At 39.7% G+C, this 23,907-nt stretch overlaps 1 protein-coding gene across 5 annotated transcripts in view; it reads left to right on the forward strand.

The window, feature by feature from the left end:
- Positions 1-23,907, forward strand: part of pou6f2 (POU class 6 homeobox 2) — a 75,984-nt gene that overhangs the window by 2,030 nt on the left and 50,047 nt on the right. For 4 of the 5 annotated variants that reach the window (XM_038730321.1, XM_038730302.1, XM_038730320.1 and 1 more), the window contains exons 3-5: positions 3,128-3,190; positions 6,096-6,283; positions 20,676-20,773. In XM_038730321.1, coding sequence (XP_038586249.1) covers positions 3,128-3,190; positions 6,096-6,283; positions 20,676-20,773 — 349 coding nt within the window. The remainder of the gene's footprint in view (positions 1-3,127; positions 3,191-6,095; positions 6,284-20,675; positions 20,774-23,907) is intronic. The other variant, XM_038730317.1, reaches the window with a different exon arrangement.

Raw genomic sequence — 23,907 nt, forward strand, 5'->3', positions numbered from 1 at the left:
GTGGCACAGGTCTCCAGAGACTGTGTGAGAGAAAACTGACTTTGAGGAGCAGCGGTGTGTGAATCTCTGCGGTGTCACTGGTCTGCTGTCAGTGCTATGGCCAATGGATGGCCCTGTAATTCTCTGCCGCTCTCCCCATCTCTCTACATCATTTATTAGTTGATAAATACAGTGTCTGAGCTTGATTTCAATATGTTTTCATTCCCTTTCAAACCATTAAAACACATGGTTAGTCTGCTTTCATATCATAAGCATGCAGGAGCCCCTCTGAGGTATAAGCATTTCAAATGAGAAAAAAGGAAAATAACAAAAACAACCCTTGCCCTCATAGGAGGAGTCAGATTAGTGTGGTGAAAGCTTTGATGCTCCAGAATGTCAGCTCCGTGGATCGATCTAGCAAAAAACACACACACACACACACCTGACCAATCCGAGGCGTCTATCTGTTGTGGACCTGCTGGGCACCGTGGTTTACAAGCTTCAAAGAGCTCCTTTTAATACACTGCTTTGATAGCCCTCAGCCTTCACTGACCCGCCGACCATTCACTGGGGAGCATTTTCGCTTTAGTGGAGTAGAGAGGGATAACTGCTGATCATAATAATGAGTCTGGGGAAAAATCACCTCAAATCTTGACTACTTATACCACTGGCCTGCTATTCCAAAACAGTGTGCACAGAGAGAGTAGAGTAGCTAGTAATTTTACAGAAAAAACAATACAAAGCTACTGCATTGCTCATGAGTAAATCACAGAAATTACTACAGCACCAGTAGACTGGGTGCTTTGGTGCTGAACTACACAAAGATCCTTTTACCACGAGAGAGAGGAACAGTTTGATTAATAACCCTAAGGGGGAGACAAATCATCATCGACCATACCACATTAGACACTAAGGTCTTGGGATGTTTGCCCAATACAGTAGAGTAAAACAGCAGAACAGTTAATCCTGTAAATCTGGATTCTCAATAATTGTTGGCCCTTAAAAATATGTAATGTTCAGTATTTAGTTCTTAAAATAAAGTTAAATAAAAGGAAAGATCTCGAGTATGTATGTCTTGTTTTAACATACATGCTTACAGTCATTTTCCATATAACAAATTACTTAAATACATTTTAGAGCTCAGTAAGTGTGAAGTTGTTTGCAGACACTAAATAATTTGTGCTTTGAATACTTTTGTTATCTCATAACCTGACAAGGCAAACACATGATTTGACAACGATACATTACATTGATGTTTATAATAGCGTGTGAAGCCTGACAGAGAAGTCTGACACATGATGAGGTGTGTTTTGGGTAGATTTTAAAATTAATTCTTTTCATTTGTAAAAAGGAAAAGGGGGCAAGGGGGAGCTGTCACTAATTTCACCTGGTGGTGAGACATATTGAAGAAAATATTGGAAAACGAAACAAAAAATTTAATCTAGTTTCTTTATAATTATTACTTTTATTTATATATATTTTTTGCTTGAATTCCAGAGTTAGTTTGTGTGCGAGAAAGTTTAATTTCTGGTATGTAGGACTGCAGCTAGCTATCATTTTCATTATTGATTAAACATTTTGTCTAAAAAATTCCAGAAAATAGTGAAAAATACCTGTTATAATATCCCCACAGCCCAAGGTGATGTAATCAAGTCGCTTGTTTTGTTTGGCCAATGAAGTGATTATCAAAATAGTCTATCAATTAATTAATTATTGCAGCTTTACTAGTATGCAACTGTACTCTCTTCAGCTACAATGATTATATGATTATATTAGGATTAAAACGCTTTCTTCAACACTTTAAATGTATGTCAGTGGATGTTTTGCAATATTTCTTGTTAGTACAAACACATTTTGTATGTAAATATATGATATATTTGAATATTTTGCATATATTTACTATGCTAATATTAATTAATGTGTGATTAAAGCAGATGACCATATCGTCATATTTGAGTTTTCAGGGTTTCCACTGGTTGCTGCTGAGGGGTGGTTACTTTAGTCAGCCGTAAAGTGTGTAGATAAGCTCAGGTTGCAGTGTAATAAAAACTGTGTGTTGCGTTAATTTTAAAAGTCCTGTTTATGTAATAACACTACAGCACCTTCTACTCTTCTAGACGGGGAAAAGCCAGCTCGTTAGCAGCTGCAAATCACTGTGATTTCTTATTTTGTGTGAAAACAAATCCCAAGAGAAACACAATAAATCACCTGATTGCTCCGATTACTCTACTGCGGCTTCCAGCTCCGAAACATATTTGGGATTCCTCCGGTTTAGGCTTTTTTAATTGACTTTAGCCTGAGTTGTAGCTGCTAACTAGCAATCTTTTCACAGTCTGGACCAACTCTGCTGTGAAGAGAAGAAGACGGCATAGAAACGTTACAAAAACAAGGACTTTTAATTTATTCTGTGTCAGCAAACACAACACATAGCCTTTCAGTAGAGCTCATCTACACCTTTATGGCTGACTAAAGTAATGTAACTACAGCTACACTCCGTCACACACAAAGGTTTCCCACAAAGCCTCTTCCCTTAAAGGGCCCGGCCAATAACACGCAGGTGCAGTTAAGCTGTGGGTGTGTTCTAAGCAGAGTTGTATTCAGGTCCATTACTCAAGCAAAAATACTAATACCAAAATCACTAAATGAATGAAAATACTCATGATAAAAGTATAATTGCAAAATTTACTGAAGTAGTCATTGTGCAGTAAAATGGTCCCTGTCAGCGTTCTACTATTACATGATGTTTTTTTACTGCTTGCATTTTACTTCTGTAGATGTTTAAGGTTGGGCTTAATTTTAATAACTTCATATTCTGTTGGGTAGTTTAATCTACAGCACTGCATCATATTCTACATTTAAGAATGTACAGTATTTTATTTGAGACAAAATGTGTATATTAAGATATACTGTAAATCTTATATCGCGACATGGCCTAAAAATATCAAGATATTATTTATGAGTGATATCGCCCAGCCATAGTATAAACATAGCTGTAGATTCTCTTATGTAGTGTTGCAGCTGTTTGGGCAGTCCATGTTGAATACTGATATAAATAGTATATTATAAATCATTGTGAATAAGATAAATCAACATGATGACAATTATGAAGAGTGTTGATTGTTTTGTTTTTTCTCCATTAAATAAACAGAGGAGACTTTAAGAGAGGAGTATGCCGGTCTCATCCAGTGTCCCTCACACTGGGACAGCAGTGGTAAGACCACTAGCTATTAGCATGGATATCTGATGACACTCGGGACTCTCTGCTAACCACTGATTGTTCTGCCACTGGGGGTGTTTGGTGAGCGGGAGGCGGGGGGGTGATCAAGTGCTTTTCCTTGTTCCTGCAACCTGTTCCTGAGCTGTGGCCAGTCTGAGCGAACAGAGGAGAAACGAGACAAACCATCTCCCTCATGTCTGCTCCAGCCAACCTTCTCTCACGTGCTCAAACTCACATTATAACCACGCTTTAACCAGAGGTTCCCTTAAAAAATTAAGCTAATCCGTTACACATCCACTGCTTAGAATCAGTAATGTAATTTCTTATGGTAATTTTTAAAATATCCCCTTTTATTACGGATTTTTACAATAAGATTACAGTTATCCAATTATGTGTAATTGCATTACTCCCTGAGCTTAAATTGATAAACACGCCCAATTTGGAGGCATGATTGCAAATAGGCAAAGCTGTCTGTTTTGAAATGAAGTAATTAACAGCTGCCTAAGATGGTGAGATATGTGTTGCCCCCTTATCCTCGAGCCTCAGAGACCAGGGGAAGATTAGAGCTCTGATCTCATTCCCAGCACTTGTTTGGAGTCTGTCAGGAAGAGAAATGCCAGCATTAGAGAGGTACCGCCACACTCCTGATATGATGAAATAAGGAGAAAAGGGGAAAGGGAAAAAGATGGAGGGATGGACAGAAAGGATCCTGCCCTTCTCTGAAGTGTCAGTAGCTTGTTTATTCTATTTTTCATCGTAGCTGCTGGGGCAAAGATTCCCATTTTTCCTTTATTTTTTTCCCCCCACCTCGTAACAAAAACCACTGCTCTCATTTTTTATAGGTCTTGCAAACTCTCATGCCCCAGTGAAAATTACATTGTGAAACGGTAGAACTTTCAGGGCTGCCTGTGCTCTCCCCTGTCCCTCTGAGCTTTCAAACAGTCAACAGACTGTGAAGAATAAATAATAAAAAACTATTGATTATTTTGATGACTGCAAGATTCAATTAGGTATTAATTTTGCCCTCCAGTGGACCTATCAAGCAACTCAAAGGAGAGGAGGTGGGAGGTGTGGGGTGGACCTAAATGCATGCAGAGTGTGGCCAGGCTCAGACAGAGGGGAAAATGTGTTTACCTCGGCGGGCAGAGAGGTGCATTGATGCGCAGTGTCCCACATTTAAGTGCTCCACAAATGAAGCCCTGATGACTAGGGACATTGTTACCAGGGATATGAGTATTGACCAGCTGGCTCACGTTCCTAACGACAGCTTAAACTATTTCTATTGATTAACATTTTCATAGATTATCATGTGTCATATCAAAGAAGCCTGATTCCCGTGATGAGCACATTAAAGACCCCTCTGGACAGGAACTCATCGACCACCCTGATAGAAGTGGATGGGGCAGCGGGGCGGGTGTTGATGGCCGCAGGGGCAACATAAGACTCACCCTCCTTTTTCCTTTCTGTGCCTATATGCGCTGCTCACCTGTCCATTTCTCAGATATATTTAGGTTGGACTTAATTCATAAATAAGGTAGAGGGCCGTAGTCCTGCTGCTCTGTGTCTGTGTCTCAGAGCCTGAGGTGGGTGAACACTGTCTGAGGAGCTCTCCAGTCAGGGGACACAAGGGGGAAGAGACAGAGGGAGTGAAGGTGGGAGGGTGTGTGTGTGTGTGTGTGTGTGTGTGTGTGTGAGAGAGAGAGAGAGAGAGAGGAGGTGACATCTCCAGTGCATGTGTGATGAAGCAACCTCAGGCTTGAACCCTGTGGTGGTCATTCAGATACACGAAGGTTGAGGAGGCTGCTTCTGGTTCAGTAGAAACCATGTACTAGCTGGTCTCTCTGCTGTGGTGGCGTGTTTTAGCTGCTGTTTGACTGACTTCAATATTTGGACTTTCTGAAAACTCTTTATTTTTTTTTAACTCTTTTCTTCTGGAGCTTTATTTAGGTAAGACAAGTTTTTCAAAGGCTTTTAAGAAACTTTCCTTTTAATGTTTGTAAAAGTCAAACAAATATCCGTAGACTGTATTCTATTAATTAATAATAGTAAGTGGAGTTTCCTTTAGATAAGATGTCCTGATGGAAGCAACACCTCTGATGGCATTCATAAAATTCTCTTAAACATGTTTTTTTTTTTCTCTAAACTGTGAAATATCAGTTTATTTTAAAGTTTATCATTTTTCACTTTGCTGAATTTATTCTATTCCAAAATGTTCAGACAGATAATACTCTATTCTCTCATCTCAACTCTAATCACGTAGATGCTGTTCATTCTCGTTTCTAAGTGCTGACACAAAAAATGAAAATAATTGGGAGAAAAAATTGGGAACATCATTGACTTCATCTCTTGTTTAAATCAGGCCTTAAGTTCACGTTGCCTGACACTCTGCTGCGAGATGTCACCTTTGATCTCATCTTGTGTCCCCAACTATGTGAAAATTGATATAATCACTGGTGTTTATTTTCCCTCATATCTTTAGATGTAGAATTACATTTCATTTATTTATCAGCGTGCAGCCCATGGACACCTTTGTAGACTGCTGTCAGCTTAGTGTTTGCTGAAGATGAGGCACATGTCAGGTAGTAATGAGCCCGTGGAGATGGATGCATCACCGTTTTAGGGCTGCAGGATATAATGGTAAAGCCACGCGATCCGTAACAGTTCTTCACCAGGCAGCAGCCGGCAGTATCAGCGGGGTAGCACCAGCCTCAGATAAAAGAGAGGAGAGGGAGGGAGCAGGAGAGAGAGGGAGAGTGATGAGTGAGCAGTAGAAAGGAGAAGCTGGGTAGAGAGAGTGAGACACAGAGAAGGAGCCGGTGAGGGTGAGACGCAGAAGCACATCTAACCAGGGGTGTTTTCTCTTTTTTTTCTCCTCCCTGTTTCCCACCTGGGCTCCCAGCTCCCTCCAGGATCCGATGATTACTGGGCAGCTGAGCAAGCCGCTGCTCTCCCTGCGCAGCGACATGAGCGCGGCAGAACTCCGGGCGGACGACAAAGCGGCCAGCCCAGACAGCGATCTGAACGACGAGCCCCTGCTCCTGCCCTCCGAGGCCACGGACAGAGAGGGCACTCCCAGCAAGCTGTACGGTAAGTCAGCTCACCTCTCGTTTGTCCCTTCTCCTTCGTAAAGCTGCAGGTTGAGGTCTGTTTTAGGCAGCGGTGGATGTTGAGGTGAAAACAGAAAGCTTCCGGTGCTGGGACAGGTGTCAGCAGTGTCAGGCAGAAAACTAAGTTTAAGTGCAACCAGCAAGTCTGTGTTTGGCTCTTTTAAAGCTTGGATATCTTTATGGATAAATTGTATTTAATGCCATGTTTGTGTGTTAAAGTGTTTCATGCACCTTCAGACTTTCGGACTTCATTTTTGTAGTCAGGTTAGTTGAAAGTGTATGGTCAAGACAACAGGTTAATAATACTGCTGTTCCTTTTGAAGATGCAGTACATTTATATTGTACTGTCTGTCTTAAATGTTAAAAAAACATTTGTGGATCATTTTGATGCTTTTCTTTTTTTGGTAACATCTTTGCATGAGCTTTTTGAAAAATGTATTAAAAAGTTTGACAGACCCTTAAAAACCTTTTTTACCTGTCAGGGTATTTAGCTTCAACCCCACCTTCACAACTCTGGTGGTGTTTGGTAACATTATGTAGTTTTTCCTTAATTCAAATAGAGAATGTGATATATTTGTAATTTGTACATTGTTAGAATTAAAAGCAAATTGTTCAAATAAATAATAACTAACTGTTAAATATGGTATTTATCATCAGCACATTATATATAATATTATAGTTTCTAGATTATTGCAGAGGCTTATCTTCCTCCAGTTATTTATTTTTAGTTTTCAGTTTGTTCAGTTATTTACAGTCTTTTGGCATCTTCAGTTGCAAATTAGCCAATTTCTATTTCAGCATGCCTCATTATTTTTGCAGTTATCTCTTTAATTGAGTGTTCACACTCTATTTTAGTATTTTGCCTAAATTGGTGTGTGTGTGTTTTTTTTATTATGAGCTGTTTCAGTCATGTGGACCAATTCAATCACTGGGCCTCGTTACGAATCAGCAAGCATAATCATATAAATTACCATTTTAGCTCTTTTTCTAATTATTTGTTGTAATGAGAAAAGTTGTTTTTTTTTCATGAGATGCTTTCATGAGAGATACTGTATATGTTTATTTCAATAACTACAAACTGAATATTTGTGTTTACATCAAATTACAGTGTCTAGTAATTGAAGATTTTATCAGATTTGTCCTTGTGGAGAGATATGCAGAATTTAAACTTGAATTTATATATTTAATTTCAAGGAAATTATGTGGTCTCATCCTTTATAATTGTGAAATGCATCCATTTCTACTGAATACATTTTTAAAACAAAGACCTCCATTTTATTTGCTTAATTTCAGTATTAACAGCCCATTGTAAATATTGTGCAGGACAAATATGATGGACTTCCTATAAAAAGCTGATTTGCTCAACATAACCTCGTCTAGTTTTAATGTTATTATTATTATTATTATAGTATACATTTTCTTTGTATGGATGGAAGGTGACAAAATGTGTAGATGTTGGTTTCTGTTTGGAATATTTATACAAACTCTCCTGTCTCCTCTGCTTGTGATGGTCTGTCTGCTTTGGCATGTCATTGTTTTATTGCTGGTTATGAATACTGCAATAAACACTGCATATTTTGTGTTTCAAGATTTTAATGAAAGTTGTTAATGGGATCTGATTATGTCTGGATCTGTGTGTGTGTGTGTGTGTTTCCTGGGAAGTGGCAGAGTATAGTGTATAGTGCCTTTATACTGAGCTTGTCAAATGTTTGTGAATGAAATAAAATAAGAGTTTGGAGGTGGGATAGCCAAATATTACTCTCAACCCTCATCAGTGAGAGTTCAGATGTCTTTTAAATCATAGAGTCTTCTAAACAAGGACTGTGTACTGTAGGATTTGTCTCAGAAGTGTTGCAATTTGGTTTAATAAGCATCAAGTCTCTCCCTCTTTCTTCGTTTCTGATCAGTCTCTATCTGACTCCTCTTCTGCTTCTCACTTGCTACTTTTTGCTTCTCTTTTTCCCTCATGCACATACACTTAAATGTTGCTGAATGCTTTACTGCTTATTTATATTTGAAGTTATTTTAGTTTTACATAACGAATGCTCCTTTACTAATGACAAATTACTTAGGAGAAACATGCAAGTAACATATAGGTTCTTAAATATGCTGCTAATATCTGGAACCCTAAGATTTTTTGGGTCTATTTTGGGCTCGGTTTTCCCTGATGGCATGTCTTCATACTGCATGTGGCTGGTCGGAGCCACTCCAGTGTAACTTGTGAATTTTGTGGGGGGATGGTTTCTCTCTGCCCGGTGGCGGAGCCCTAGGCTGTGCCAGCGGCAGGTTTGGTTTGGGAACCGCTGCCCACATGACCTGTCAGAGAGAAAGGCAGGGACTGACGAGGAGATGTGTCACAGTCCAACAATAAGAGAGAGTAGGGGTTTGAAGAAGAGAGGCTCAGCATGTTTTATACATTTCCTTAAATGCTACCAGACAGGAGGGAAAGGTGTGGTGATAGTGGCTGGTCACTGGTCTCCTTGTTGCAAAGAGTCTTTTGTTTGGTATTTAGTTGAAGTTTGAGTGAACATTTTTGGAAACTAACATTTAAGCTGCACATGATTGGATGGATTATATTGCCTGCTATGAGTTGAACTGTGTCTTTGAAGCCTCTCTAAAACCATCTGAGCATTAACCAGTAATGCAAAGACTAAAGCTAGTTGATATTTTGAAGATATACAATGTCCACACAAAATGAGAAATAATGCATCTGAAGGTATTTTGACGTTTTGAATAGCCAAACAAACATTTTAGACTGTAGATAGGATCTTTTGGTTTGATACATCAGTTGGATGTTATGTTGTAGTTATTTGAGCCACATTTGCTTGTTTTTGTGTTTGCAGTGAAGTCTCATGGTTGCAGGGAGATTGTATTAAGTTTGCAATTCTCACCACTCTATTATCAACGTCAATGCCGCTGATATGAAAACAACCCTGGATAGAGCTTATGAACTAGGCCTTATTTATTCAGTGGTTTTCTTTATGTGGGTCTGAACTGTGCAGAAGCCGCAATATTAAGATTCCTCCCTTTTACTTGCATTGTGGTAAAGAAGCAAGGGGTAAAAGAATACTTTGGATTCCTCAGTTTCCACAGAGTGTAGAAAAATGAAAACTTTGTTCTGTTATTTTGCATAATCTCTCCGATCGAATGCTCCAATTTCATGATTGACAGCTGCACACACACTAATAGATTCTAGGAAATGAAAATCACATAGAGACTTAATTTGCTCCCCTAGAATTCAAATATTACTGTTTCTATTGTCTCGAAAGAACAATAATGACCTTAAATGCAGTGGAAGTGAGAACATCTTTAGTTTAGTATAGTTTAATTATGTGCACACGCATGCATATACAGCTAGCTGACAGTGTGCATCTCTTGATTCATGACTGAAACAGTTTTGAGGATAAGTCTTCGGCTGAGAACAACCTGCAGATAATTAGTCATATACTCCCAGAGACAGAGTTGTACAGTATCTCTTGTCGCTTGTGCTTCTTTTGCCCAAAAGGTGTGAGGAATATGCAACCCTGTAGGTTACTGTCTCTTCTGGCAGTGTACATCAATGTCTGTTTTTTAGCATGACAAAATTGAACCGTTTTGAATCATCATTGCTACAAAATCTTCACCCTATGAACTTTAGTATCGCTGCATGTTTACTTTGTGCTGCAATTACGTGTGCCATACATGCGTTTCTATATTTAGAGAGCCTACCACAACTTTTCTTCCCTGCAGAGTCAATGTATGACTTTAGTTTTTGTGCCTTAATACTGTGTATAAGGGTTTGTACCAGTATGAGAAGGAGAAGTCAGTGGGAGACAATGACAGTAGCGGTCATGTTTGTCTACAGTAAATTGTCCACCTTCTACACCCACCACATACTTACTGTGGTGGTGAAAGGGTCGTTCTCCTCCTAAAAGCTTGCCTGTGCAAATAGTCTTCCACTTCAGCTAACAGGGGCTACGAGGCACCACAAACATCCTGCCGCCTTGTATTTATTCCAAGTAGAAGTGGACATTAGGTGGGAAAGCTGTGGTTTGTAGGGCAAGCAATTTTTTTAAAGGACGAGATGGTGTTGGATGCGTACAGTTTCTGTCTTCTCTTCTCAAGCAAATCTCCCCCTTTTAGACATCAACAGACAAGATAATAAGACACTCAGAGCACAATTCCGTATTATATTCAGCAACCAAAGGCTCATCTCTTGTCAGTTTGCATTTACTCTCCCAAGGATGTGACGCTTCTATCATCATGCTGTCAAAGAGAGCCAGGCTGGAACGACAGGAGCACTCATTTCATACACTTACTGTCTACATGAAATGGTCTGCACTTATACGGGTTCTGCCAAAATGGTGGAACATTTTCACAAAGGTCACCTAGAGACCCCCCTCCCCAAAATGAATGTTTCATTGATTCCTGGTATTGGAGGTCATTCAGAACAAAAAATCCACGTCAAATACATCAAATGTGCTGCAATGCTGCACCATGCTTATATGTGTTTCCAGGTTTGTTAGGCTTCACTTACAATCAGATCATAAACTGGATTAGTGAAATTCATTTAATCCGGACTAGTCAGCCACACAGGACCATCTTTATTTTGGAGAGGACTTTGTTTCAATACTTCTCCGGCCTTAAATCTATCTTTATACTGTTGCGGAAGTTTCACCAACCACTAACTTTTTTATATATCCAACTGGGTTTTGTATTTAGTTTTTAACTTATAAATGACCAAATTCAGTTTACTGGAAGTCAAAGATGTCACTTTAAATACTACGTATGTTTGATTTTTGAGTGTGCTGTTGATGGACACTATTGTTTCATAATGCAGTACACAAAGATGGAACTTCTCGCAGCTGGAAAACATTTAAACTAATAGTGGACAGTGGTGAAGCAGCTTCAAGAATGTCTGGAAAGGACAGAAAAACAGTATTAAATCTTTGAATTAACATTAAATCTTTGTTAAATATTGAGGATATTGACATACAGTACTTAATGCATACTTCATATTATTACTGGGACAAAACTACTGTCTTTTGTGCAAAATTCTCTTTTGCATTTGCAAATTCATACACGCACACACACACACACACTGCTGGAGGCATGTGTTCTTTATTATTTTTGTGTAATCAGCTTAGTGAGCAGGATGCATGGTGGGAGAGGCTGCTTGCTGATGCAAAGAGCCTCGTAATGTTGTGCGGTGAGGTTAAGTAATAAAGTAGCACGAACCCAGCGCTGAATGGGCCACGCTGAGTAAATAAGAGTGGATAAAGGAGACCGAGGGAGAACAAGTCTCTCCCCAGGAGGTGGATCTCATTATGGGGATTTCAGCTGTCTGCGCAAACTTGAAAACAAGCCTAATGCATGCCTATAAAGCAGGTGTAATACATTTGCTAATGTGCCCGCAGTGCCCATGGCTACAGCTACACAATCACTGCGTGGCATGGAGGACATGGGGGATGAGCAAAAGGCGGACTTGTTGTTTTCGATGCAAACAGCAGCAAAGGTCATCAGGTTTCAAAGATGCTTGGTTATACAGAAATGACTTTGAGCAACATGTAGAACTTCAGAAAAACTGACAGTATAAATCCCCCTGTTGTTTGTATATTTAAAGGTAAGATGATTATTTTTACCTTGACTAGAAAGTATTACAAAGAAAAGCACATTACAAGTTCTGTAGGTGAATAGCCGTGAAGAAAATAAATTGAATTTCAATATGCATTTATTTTAGTTATACACATTCTTTAAGTTTTTTCAAAAAAAAAAACGAGTGGCATGCTCTCCATAACCAATATCAATAAGCCTTTCATGTAGAGCTAACAAAGAGGCATCACATCTCCTGGCACGGACACGGTTGGTGTTGTTGAGATGTAATTGAAGCTGCAAGGGTCACATTTTTGGAATAGAAATTACAGTCTTGTCTTTGACTTGTGTGGCGTGAACCAGAGATGCATCCCACAGCCCTTGTGTCCTTCACAAGCCTTTATTATTTATAACGCTCGCTCTTTGAGCAATGACCAGTACTAATGCATAACCTTCTGTCCTTCTGGCTGATTCGCTTCCTTTGAAACCAAAGATTGAGGCAGGAGAAGTGGGTGTATGGTGGATGAGGCAGGGGTGTGGGCTGGCGGAGGAGGGGGGGAGCTAGTATAGGGCAGTGGAGATCCAGGCTATCGAGAAGTTATTATGTTTTTTCCCTTTATATCTGAGGATGTGGAATAACACTGTGATGATTCTTTTCTCCAGAATAGAGTTATGTACTTCAAAGCAATACTATTTCCTGACGTCCCTCCCTCCACTATTTGTCTGCTCCAAAAGAATAATGTGCTGGGAGGAGTGGGGTTGGGTAGGGTGTCTTTTAGCTACATGATTATTTGCTTGTTTCCACCTTTACCCACTCAGTTCTCTTAATATCACTGCAACAGGGGAATATAGTAACAGCTAATACAGATAAACTCATTTCCAGATAAACTCTGTTTAGCTCAGGTTCAGTGGAGGTAAGATATACTCTTGTGCAGCTTGTATCACCTGATGTTATCCTATAGTGATTGAGCCTGTGCTGCAGCGCTGGTGTGATCTATTGTTATTATGCCTGTATGACAGAAGGAACGGGTGAGGAGGGGGGAGCAGAGGAGGCTTTGAGGGGCAAGGGGTAGAAAGTGGGACATAGGCAGCATTAGTGCCAGATAGCCTGGGGGTGCAGGCTGATGTGTCAGGCATGACATGTGGGTGTCTAGCCCCCCACGCACACACACACATGAACACACACTCTTCAAACTGGACTGCCCTCACACCCCACTGGCTACTTCTGAATGTTCTGCAGTTGACCAGATGCAACGCATGATGGACAAAAATCCAAACAGTTTCGAGATACTAGTTTAAAGGTCAACTGCAACTTATTTTCATTAATGATGAATCTTTCATGAAATTTTCATTCTACTAAAGCCAGTCAAAAATGTTCACCCCAACTTTCCAGAGCCCAAAATGATACTGCTTCATTTCTCCAACAAACAATACAAAATTAATTAGTTTTGCAATGATGTAAAACAAAAATTCCTCATATTTGAGAAGCTGGAAGCAGTAAATGTTTGACATTTTGGCTTAATAAATTGTTTTTGATTGTTTTTGATTAATCTACTGTCAATTGACAAATCAATTAATTGACCAAGCGTTTCAGCACCAGTCACAAAAAAATGCTGGGCTAAAACTACAGATTATTTTCTTGATTAATCAATTAAACATTTGGTCTATAAAATCAAGACTATAGAGAACTATGTACATCACTATTTCCAAAACAACATGATGATGTGTTGTGATGTCTGGTTTTGTCTGCATGGTATAAAACATAGAAAAATGCTCATATTACAGAAACTGGGACAAAATGTTTTTGGTATTTTTGCTTGAACGTAATCAGTTATCCAAATCGACACATTTACTGCTGATCAACTCACTGATTGATAATCACTTCAGCTGAAGTCAGAAGAACCTTGGGTTTACACACATTTTAAGTATGTTGAAAGATGTACAACAGAGTGAGAGGAAGGCCTTTATTCAGCACAGTGTTGCTGGCTGCCGGCAGCAGAATCCAATTTACAGCAAATATCATTTAAGTAATTTAGGAGGAGGAGCAATAGTGATGCAGGCATCTCCTAAAAGGCTTACAGCTCTCTAAAGCTGGTCTTCATCTCAGCGTCCCGCCTTCGCTGATGGCCGTAAAAGGATGAAGAATAATTTGGATTGTTATTTGCCTCTTTCAACCCTGAGCTAATCACGTTGACATTGCTTTGGGAATGAGGAGGGCACACCATAACAGATGTGCTCATGTGCAAAGTGTCCCAAGTCCCCGGTGAGGATGCAACACAAAAGCCCTCCGCTCCCCTCCTTCCTGCTCCTCCACTCCTCTTCCCTTTTCCATCCTCCTCTCTCCATCACACCATCTCTCCTTCTTGACCTTTGAAATGGGCATTGCCTCTTCTCACCAATTTGCCTCCCTCTGGTCGCTCTTGTGCTTGTGCCTGCTTCTATCTCCACTCCAGCATCAAGGGAGAGACAGGTAAGAGCTGGAGCGGAGCACTCTCGTGTCAAAGAGCCTTTTGGTGAAGACCTGTGGCCCTGAGTAAGAGCATAAGTGTTGGAGCACCGAGTCCTTACTGCTTTAAGCATTGTTTGCATGCAGATTCTCCACCCATTCGACACAAACTGGGGACTTACTTCTGCAAACTGGAGTGTACTATTCTGTTGTTTACATTTAAAACCTCCAGCCAGTGGAGACATCCATTACACCGCCGCATCCATTTCCTCTCTGCCTGCCCTTCGTCTTCTGTCCTCTGAGTCTTCCCTCCTCTGCTTGTGGTTTACAGTCACCTCAGAAATAGTCACAGAACTGCTGAGGTGTAAAATCCTTTCTGTTTGGCACACTCCACGGCACCACTTCCTATGTAATTCCTTAACTACATAATTCCACTTTGTGGCAGAATAATGAATGACATAGATTTTTTTTTCGCCCCTGTAAGGTCTACGCCCTTGCGCGATGAGGAATCAGACTTTAATGTTGGGCCCCGGAGAGAGTGCTGTGGCTTCTTCTCCCTCTTTCCCTGCGCTGGGCTCTTAATTAAGGAAATGACAGCTCTCCTAGCAGCAGCAGTAGCCATAATGTAGCTAATAGTGTTACAGGCAGCCACTCAAAAGTCAGTCTCTGGTGATTTTCTGTCCCCAGAAACACTATTGAGCTATGCTTAGCAGCTTCTCCACCCTGGCCTCTGAACGGAGTATTACTTTCCTGCCAGCCCAGAGGGAGCCATCTGACTAAGAGCACCTGGAGTTATTGGCAGCAGATTACGCCCTGTGTTATTGTTGAGGGCTTTGGTGGTAGTAATGAAACACAGAGGTAAATCACTGGTGATTTTGGCTCTCTTGCATTCTACAAGGAGTTAAGTAAATAAAGCTGCTCTCATCCATACAGCTATGTAACATTACTTTTGGACTGCATGCAGCTTTAGATAGAGAAATGAAAGTGACATGATCTGTCGCTCTGCATTTCTTTCTCTTTCAGCGCTCTCTTTTACATCAACTTTCCAAGTACTAACAAAATCAATGGTCAAACAATCTGGGACAATTGGTTGTGTATTGATGGAATTAAACCTCGTGTATGATGTGGCTTGTTGTTTATCTGGGCCCATCCTTTACGCTTCAGCAGCTCACAGATCGCTGTAAATGCTCTCAATCAACAGCCCAACACACGTTTGATGATGAAAATCAGATTACTATGCATGTTCTTGTTCTATAATTACCTCTACTTCAGTAATCGCAATTTATTATAATAATTAAGATTGTAATTACCTTATAATCTTCAGTCTTTTTAAATGTGTTCACATGTGAAATTATTTTCAACGGATTAGATTTCAGCAGCAAAATGATTGACACCATCTTAATAGCAAACACATGCACTCAGCCAGACATTTTCTAAAGGACCATTATAAAAATGGGGGTTGGCTGTTCATTCTGAATAGCCTGAATCGTTACCAGGCCTCTCTCGTACGTTTGACAACTTACATAATGCATTTCCACTAAAATAGCTTAAGTGTTAAAGCTTCTTTTATGGGCAAAAATTGATTCATGAATGCACCGAGGCGAAAGCTAACATGAACACAAAGCTTTCAATAACACCCATTTTATTCAGACTGTCAATGTATGAAGCGGTTGCATTAGACAAGGTGGCATGCTGATTGCTTTATGAAATCCAGGCTAATTGTTTTGTGGTGTAGTCCTTGGGGCACCCTGCATTAAGACAGGCCGAATGAAGTCAAATAACTATAGCTCTTTGCCCACCACCACCCCACCTCCAACCACCCAACACACACACAGCACAGAGAGACCTTCTGCCTTGTGTGGCATTGAAAGTCGCTCTCCAGTGGCCACTTTGGTGATCAATGAAAGAGAATTTATAGTGGTGGATATTGGCAATATTTCTGTGACATAAGTCACATCAAATTGCACTCTGTGCCCTACAATAAATATAATTATTTCACTTACATAAAAAAAAGTATTTTCACTGAGAATATCCATCCATCAATGTCAGCATGAGTGTTGAATTAATATGCCTTCTTTCATGTAATTAAATTCATCCTCTTAATGTCAAGGGCATGAAAAACATAGATACTGTAGGGCTGTAGAGTGTTTTTGTTATTCGTAATGAAGATGTGATTTGAGGTTACACCAACAATTAAACTGCTCAGGAATTTTAAAAAAGAGATATGAAGACTGAATGTCCAAGATAAATGTAAAGCTGCGTTGAATGTTGAATCGCCTGTTCTTTCATCCGTTTGGCCTCTTCTTTCATCTCTCCTCCTCACATCAATACATCTATTCATTCATTTTTTTTCGACTGTGTAACCTCTGTATAATCACTGCATCAAAGGACTTTCTTTTTAGTAAAGTGTTTCTTTTTCCTCCTGTATATAGTATTAAACGCCACCTGGAAATCCATTTAAGAATCATTCATGTTGGATAAGGATGGATTTTTTTTTTTTAAGAAAAGCAAAACATGTACAAAGATTCTAGTAATAAAAAAAGAATTGAAGATTGACTCCCTGGATATTTCTGCTGTCAGCTATTTAATTTAGTTAAAGAAATTACACAAATCCTTTGGGGGCAGATGTGCATGTGTATTTATTTATTATTGATTTATTCCGCCTGTGATAAACGTGTTAACGCTACAGATATTTGCAAGGGGATGAAGCTTTCTAAGTTATTGTGATGTGATGCAATGAAAGGAATCAAGGAATCGTTATTCAGAAAGTCTCCCACGCTGTTTATCAGATAGAATACATTATTCACAACAAATATCTTAACTACAGTCATGAACCAGACTGTTTGGAGCCTATTGATAGGATGTTAAAAACTTTCATTCTGAATATCTTCATTTAGCTAATTGGCTTTGTTATGATAACAACTACATAATTCACTGGTGTATAAAGGCCTTTAGAGAAGTGCCTTTAAGATGGTTGGAAAGTTTGAGTTGCTGTAAATGAAAATCAGACAGTTTAAAGACTGCAGAAAAGAAATTACTTTAATTCGATAACATCCAAAGTGAGAATTAACTGCCCTGAGACCTACCTATGAAATCCAGTAGAAAATGTATGGCCTCACAATATCCACTCTCTAAAATAAATGTGAAATTATAAAGTAAATTATGATGATGTTGTACTTTATATACTTTATATTGACTCTAATACAGCCACGAAGTCTGTCCTGCATGTTCACATTTAATCTCAATTCCAGATACTGACTGCACAGGGTGGGGCTGTGCACAACATGATCCATAATGGGTGAAATAATTGGTGAAAAGAGACTGGCTTGTCAAAATATCCACTGCGTTGTGAGGTTGATAAGCGAGAGGATGTGGACCTTCATCGAGAAGCAGGGCCAGCCAGCCAGTCAGAGGTAGAAACCAGCTAGAAAAGCAGGCTTCCCCTTGGGCTTTCACATCAACCATCAAATGCCTGAGGTTTGTTAGGTCATGCCATTCACCAATTATTTGGATTTTATGTAAAAATGAAATGATTTTAGTTGGCGGAGGGGAGTTTAAAATGTAAAGCATAAATATTCTTGACAGGCAATGAGATCTTGCTGGCAAGACTATTCAGTAGTACGTTTTGTATGAAGTCCTATAAAGGAAACTACTGCATGCCCTGTACGTTTTACAAGAAATTCATTCATTCACCAGTGAATAAAAAGACACAATACATCAGGGCTTTATTCTTTATTTAAAAAGCTGCGATATTCCATTTAAGAAAATTGATCTTACAGTGGAAATGGGATTACATTTTTTTAATTCATTGTGCAGTTTAACGCATTTGTGTGGCCTTCAAACGCGTTTCCACATGGTTGGTTTAACTTCATCTACAAAATCCACTTTATTCAGGGGAAGAGCTGTTCTATGAAGGAGACAGTACATTTTTAAAAAGTGTTTTATTCACTCTTGGTGTGGATTTTTGTTTCATACATTCAAAACAGAGTTATGCTTATGAAATTACAGATGGCACATACACTTTTTGTGAATTCATGTCATTGGTATTTTTAAAATAAATACGTCAATGTTTTGTGCAACTGTGCATAATAGGAGCTCCTGGAACTCATCTGTACTTTCTTAAAGCCTTTAATTTTCAAAACTCAATCAAATAGTAGAAGTTTACTCATGCTTTGTTGAGAGAATAGAACAAAATAGCTTTATTCACCACATGTTGTGTAGTCTCTTGATAACTCTACAGCACATTTAATACCTATGTGTCCTACATATTTCTTTGTAACATGAAATATTTGTGGTTAAAGAATTAACAATCAGAGTTTAAGTTGAAAAAACATTCTTACAAAGTATTTATTGGAAGAATCCCACTCAAAAACTTATCTAACCATCTTCATCAGGACTGTGTGGGTGTGGTTGGTTCAGATTAAACTGACAGCAGCCTTGCAACAGAAACAACACTATCACCGGATTTGGATTCAAATGTAGTACATGACAATGAGCCCCGCCCACTACAAACTAATAAGAAGTGCACAGAGAAAAGCAAAAAATACAAAAGTCTCTCCAATAAAATACCCAAAGTGTTTTAACTTTGGCAGAAAATGTTCATTTGTTCATGTAAGACCCCTAGAGGATCACTTGTAGCAAGAGGCCATGTGAGAAAATTGGTTTTCAGGGCTTAAACTTATGTGAGGCATTTAAGAAAAGAAAAAAACAATGCTTTCAGCTTTCAGCTCTCTGTTACTAACTAATATAAACAGTATGACTATGGTGATTTATTTATTTTAAACGCATAATTTGCGTTCAGAAATGACAAAATCGCAGTGACTTGTTATGTTATGAACGGACAAAGAAAGTGTGCTTTCTACAAAACTTGAAAATCCAACGAATAAGTGTGTTGATGACACTTGCTCTCCAAAATGTAGTATAATGTAAAAACACACAAAAAAGACAGATCTCATCCAAGAAAATGCTTAAATAACTTGGATAACTGCTCGAAGGTTGCTCAGAGACAGCTATGTTCACCGAGGTTAAAGCTAAAACGTGGTAAAACATGGCCGTTGGCGTCAATAATGGGCCTGAAATTGTCATTAGCACAGAGATGAATGAGCGAGATGAATCAGTGAGTAGATGTTATCTACTGTATTGACAGCCTGTCAGGGACCCTTGTAAGGGAACAAGGGTCCTTGTTTATAGTAGCACATAGTTTTATCACATTTGGTTTCTAAAGCTCCACACCCTCACCTTCAACAACTTATTCAAAAGACATTCATCCTCTGAACCATCAAACAACATCTTTTCAGCTCTCTTTTACAAAGTCCTCTCATGAAAATCAATGTGTTTGCTTTGTGCATTTTAGCTTGTTTATAGGGTGTTTGCATGGGTGTTTGCCAATTTCTTTTATATTGTTTTTAAAGTTTGAGCAAATATGAAATCACAAAAATCAATGTGAACGTTACTGTATTTTTTTATTTTTTTATTTTTATTACCATTATCAGATATTTGTCCATGTTGACAAGACTATTGTTTTGTTTCATGTTGTCGCACATTCTTGCTTTAGTAAGATCTAAGTGCCCTTCACATTAAATTCTTCCAGCTCTTAGTTTTCTGTTTTTTTAAGTGGATGCTCCCAGAAAATAAAACGAAGTCATTGTGCATAGTCAGGTGCAGATACACAGACAGATACAGACAGATACACTTCATTCTTCTGACAGCTCTTTCTGCAATATTTACTCGTATTTGCGCTCCACAAGCCTTTGTGTCAACCGTAAGGCATCATGTGATCTAGTCGAAGTCAAAGGGTGAGGGTCAAAGTAGTCTTTCAGACCTTTTACACACAGGCGCTGCTGAGAGATTCTGTGAGATAGGAATTGCTGTGATATCCAATCGTACTTGTCCTTTATTTTCCCTGCAGCCATCAGCAAGCCTTATTATCATGTCCCCGTCTGCTCCGCTCCACTCTGCCCTCATAGCAAACAGGTCTAATTGTGTCTCGTGGCTGCAGGCTCAGAGCAGAGGGGGGGAGTGGGTTTAGATGAGTGATACTCAGTGATGTAAATGGCTGAATAATATGGCTCCAGCGTTTGCGGTGGAGCTCTATCTCTCAGCGGTAATCTGGGCCATCGGGGACCCGCCAGTATGCATCATCCCCCATCAATGAGCCTCTCTGCTGGTTGGTAATTTATTCAGTGCTACAGCGGTTATTGATAAAGCACTTAAATACAAATTCCCCTTCTTTCCCAACTGCCCTCCTCTGCGCCGCGCGATACTCTGTGTTGTAACATCACCGCGTCTGTGTTGCGTATTTATCTACTTATGTTGTCTGTGTTGATCTAAGGTGGGTTTGTTTGTTGTCTCCCAGGAGTTCGTGATGGTTCGGTCCAGTCTGACGCCAGCAGCAGTCCTTCTGAGCAGAGCCAACTGGGCCAGTCCCACCCAGGTTTCCCAATGGGTCCACAGGTGAGTGAGGGGTTCTGCAACAAACTGAACCCAAACTTAAAACACTCTCTGGTTTATCAGTTATAATATGGACACTTTGAGTAAGCTAATAATTTGAATGAGGCATTTAGTAATTTGGAAGTTTAGGAAGTTTTTGCAAAAGCCCAACTCCCTCCTATAATTGAAATGTATATGAGTTATGATGCTTGTAATCAGCTTTAAAGAGTAAGCTTCCTCTTCATCAGGCTTTTACTGGAACCTCATTAAAAGAAAACTGGCTTAATAAGATGTTAGTCAGACAAATGTGAAAGGGTTTGCGCTCTTGAATCCAGCAGCTGTGTCAGGACTGTGTAGCCAAGATAAACTGTGCCATATTAGAGGTAAAAAGTGCCAACTGAACAGCTTATTCCAAATGAACCCCACCCACTTTTAACCAGAGGAAAAAAGGAAAAGTGAAGTCTCACATGTGAAACAACTAAAACTGTTCTAACTTTGGCAGAACATATTGTGTTTGTGGAGAAACCCATTAGTTATAGTAGGAAGCTGATTGAGAACATTTGTTTTCGGGCTCTTTAAGTCTCTAGCATTACAGGGTTTGTTAGTTGCTATCAATGACTGAAATCTTGACTTTTTTGTCACATGTAATAAATAGTCATTTTTTTATCTGAAAGTCCTCTTTTTTCATGGTGACTCACTGACTTCAGGCCTCTTAAAGTTATTGAAGTGACTAAGGCAAATGTTACAACCACCTGCTCCACTCCTAGAGAAGTCCAGAAGGAAGGTGACACCAAACATGAAGGCACAATACTTACGTCAGGTCCAGTGAGAATTTTGACGAAACATTTTATGCTGCATAGGTCCATATATGAATGCAAAGTCATAAACCCTCCAAGTCTGACTGTGTTGATTGTCACAGTCCCTTCCTTGTCTCTCCTCAAATGACCTTTGATTTACAAGTCAAGTAATGTAGGTGTAAAATGTACATTACCAGCACTTTCTGATTTCTAATTCTGGGCTATGAATTATATCCACTGTTTGACTAGCAGTGTCGTACCGTAACCATCACTGTGACTCTGTAATGATGATAAACGATTGGACAAACTGGGGAGCCTGAGAAGTCAAGGGAGGACTGAATTCCTGGATTGGATGGCTTGGGCATCCTTCTTTTCAATGACGAGCAGTCTCCTCACTGTTTGGCGTGGGCTCAAAAAACACCCTCGCCGAAATCTACACCGTGAATAATTTCCTCTAAAATGTGAAATCGTAAAGTATTTTGTCATCATACATCATCTTCAGATGTAATTGAGTTTTGGCACTAATGAGCTGACAATACAGGCCTTGTCAAAACAAGAAGGGGAGCAAAGAGCCTGAGCCTGCAGCCCTGTTAATGGCTTAATCAGGCATTGTCCTATCTGATTGGATTTATTGGCCTGGTGGCTCGGCAGTGGTTAATGAACATCTATCTCATTAGTGTTGCTCAATGTCACCGCTCAACACACACACACACACACACACACACAGCGTCAGGTTTCCTTCACCAGTCTTTAATAAGGCCCTTCTCCCTGCACTCAGTGTTACTCAGCGACAGTCAATCCTCATCAGGATAAACAAAAGAGGAAATATGAGAGAAGGAGAGCCATTCAGTTTTTTTGGCAGGTTTGTATGGTGAGAAATCCCCAGTGAAGGAGTCAATCTGCTGCAAGTGGAGATAAAGAATGATCTTAATTAAAACCACTTTTCTGATTATAGATACCCCGCGATGGCCGAAGCCACTGTTTTCGTAATAGATAAGAAATAAACACAAAAGGGGAAAGCATCTTGAGCAGGCAGCAGTTAGAGTCTGAGCCTCAGCAGGCGGCTCTCAACAGTCACCATCTAATATATTAATGCTGTCAGTACAGTCTCTGTGAAGCTAACACTTTTCCGAAACAAAGGCGCTCCGCATGCCATACCCAATTCTCTTGTTCGAGGATCAATATGTTTTGATAGATTCTCGCTCCAGAGCCGGATATTGTTCGAACAACCATTATCCAATGGTAGTTTACCCAACATGAATCCACCTTCCTTCTGTTTCCCACTCGCAGTTAGGATGACAAAAGTCTGCTATCTGGGTGATTATGGGCAATTTCTCAGTGCCAGAGCTGCCAAGCAGATAGAAGGGCCTATTCTCCCCTGATGGGCAGAGAGGCTGGGTACCACATCCAATCCTGAGTGGGGCTGCTTCCCCATCCATAGTCCAACACACACCCACTCTGCGCATCTGTGTGGCCCCTAGGAGATCGCTTCTCAACATGCAGCTGTCAGGACTGCCAAGCACTGTACAGCAGCTTTCCAACAGCACCTATGGAGAGGAGGAGTGCGAGTATCAGGCAGAAGGTGAACTGCTTGTACATCTAGATGAGTGATTTTCGTAGTAAAAGCTTGCTGTGTGGCTGCACAGTTGAGCTAATTATGTTCAAGTTTATTCATATCTCTTATTTTGATATGTGCATATACGGCGTTCTTAGATCGAGATCATAATCAGTCTTAAACTGGCACAACAAACAGCCTAAAGACAAAGAGCTCTTGCATGTTCAGAAGAAAAAGCTTTCTCTCAGCTGCTGCCTGCGTGTCTCAACAGCTGCCTGATTCTCCAAAGCTGCCTGTAATGTTAAATAAATCAGGGCTACATCTGATAATTGCAGTATTGTCTTTTAATGTTATTCCCTTCTATGTGAGGCTGTCTTTGCTGTCAAGCCTGGCAATCTCATTTTGTTTGACTCTGAGATGAAATGTTCAAAGGGTGTCTTTGATTATATGCTGCTTCAATTCAAGATTACATTTAGTTTAAAATTCGAGATTAAACATATGTCACTTGCAGCTAACAAACGGGATGCCTTTGTTATTGTCCTTTGAGGATTCTTTGAGCTCCCGAATTATTAATTCATTTTTTAAATTTAATGGCAAATGTCATTTTGAATGCTCTCAGATGCGTCAGACATTGTCATTTGTTATGCACTGTTGTTGTGTATCAAAGCAAATGTTGAGAAAGAGGATTCCTATGCCATGTGTGTTATTACTCCTGCCAGCAACAATCACCCCTCTGTGCTTTTTTATTCTTTTAACAGCTTAGAAACACAAACAGGTACTCATTTGTCTCTCAGTGCAGCTATTTT

The sequence above is a fragment of the Micropterus salmoides genome, unplaced genomic scaffold, assembly GCF_014851395.1.
Source record: "Micropterus salmoides isolate LMB-PRFRI ecotype aquatic unplaced genomic scaffold, ASM1485139v1 Ms_hic_scaffold_1, whole genome shotgun sequence".
Lineage (NCBI taxonomy): Eukaryota > Metazoa > Chordata > Actinopteri > Centrarchiformes > Centrarchidae > Micropterus > Micropterus salmoides.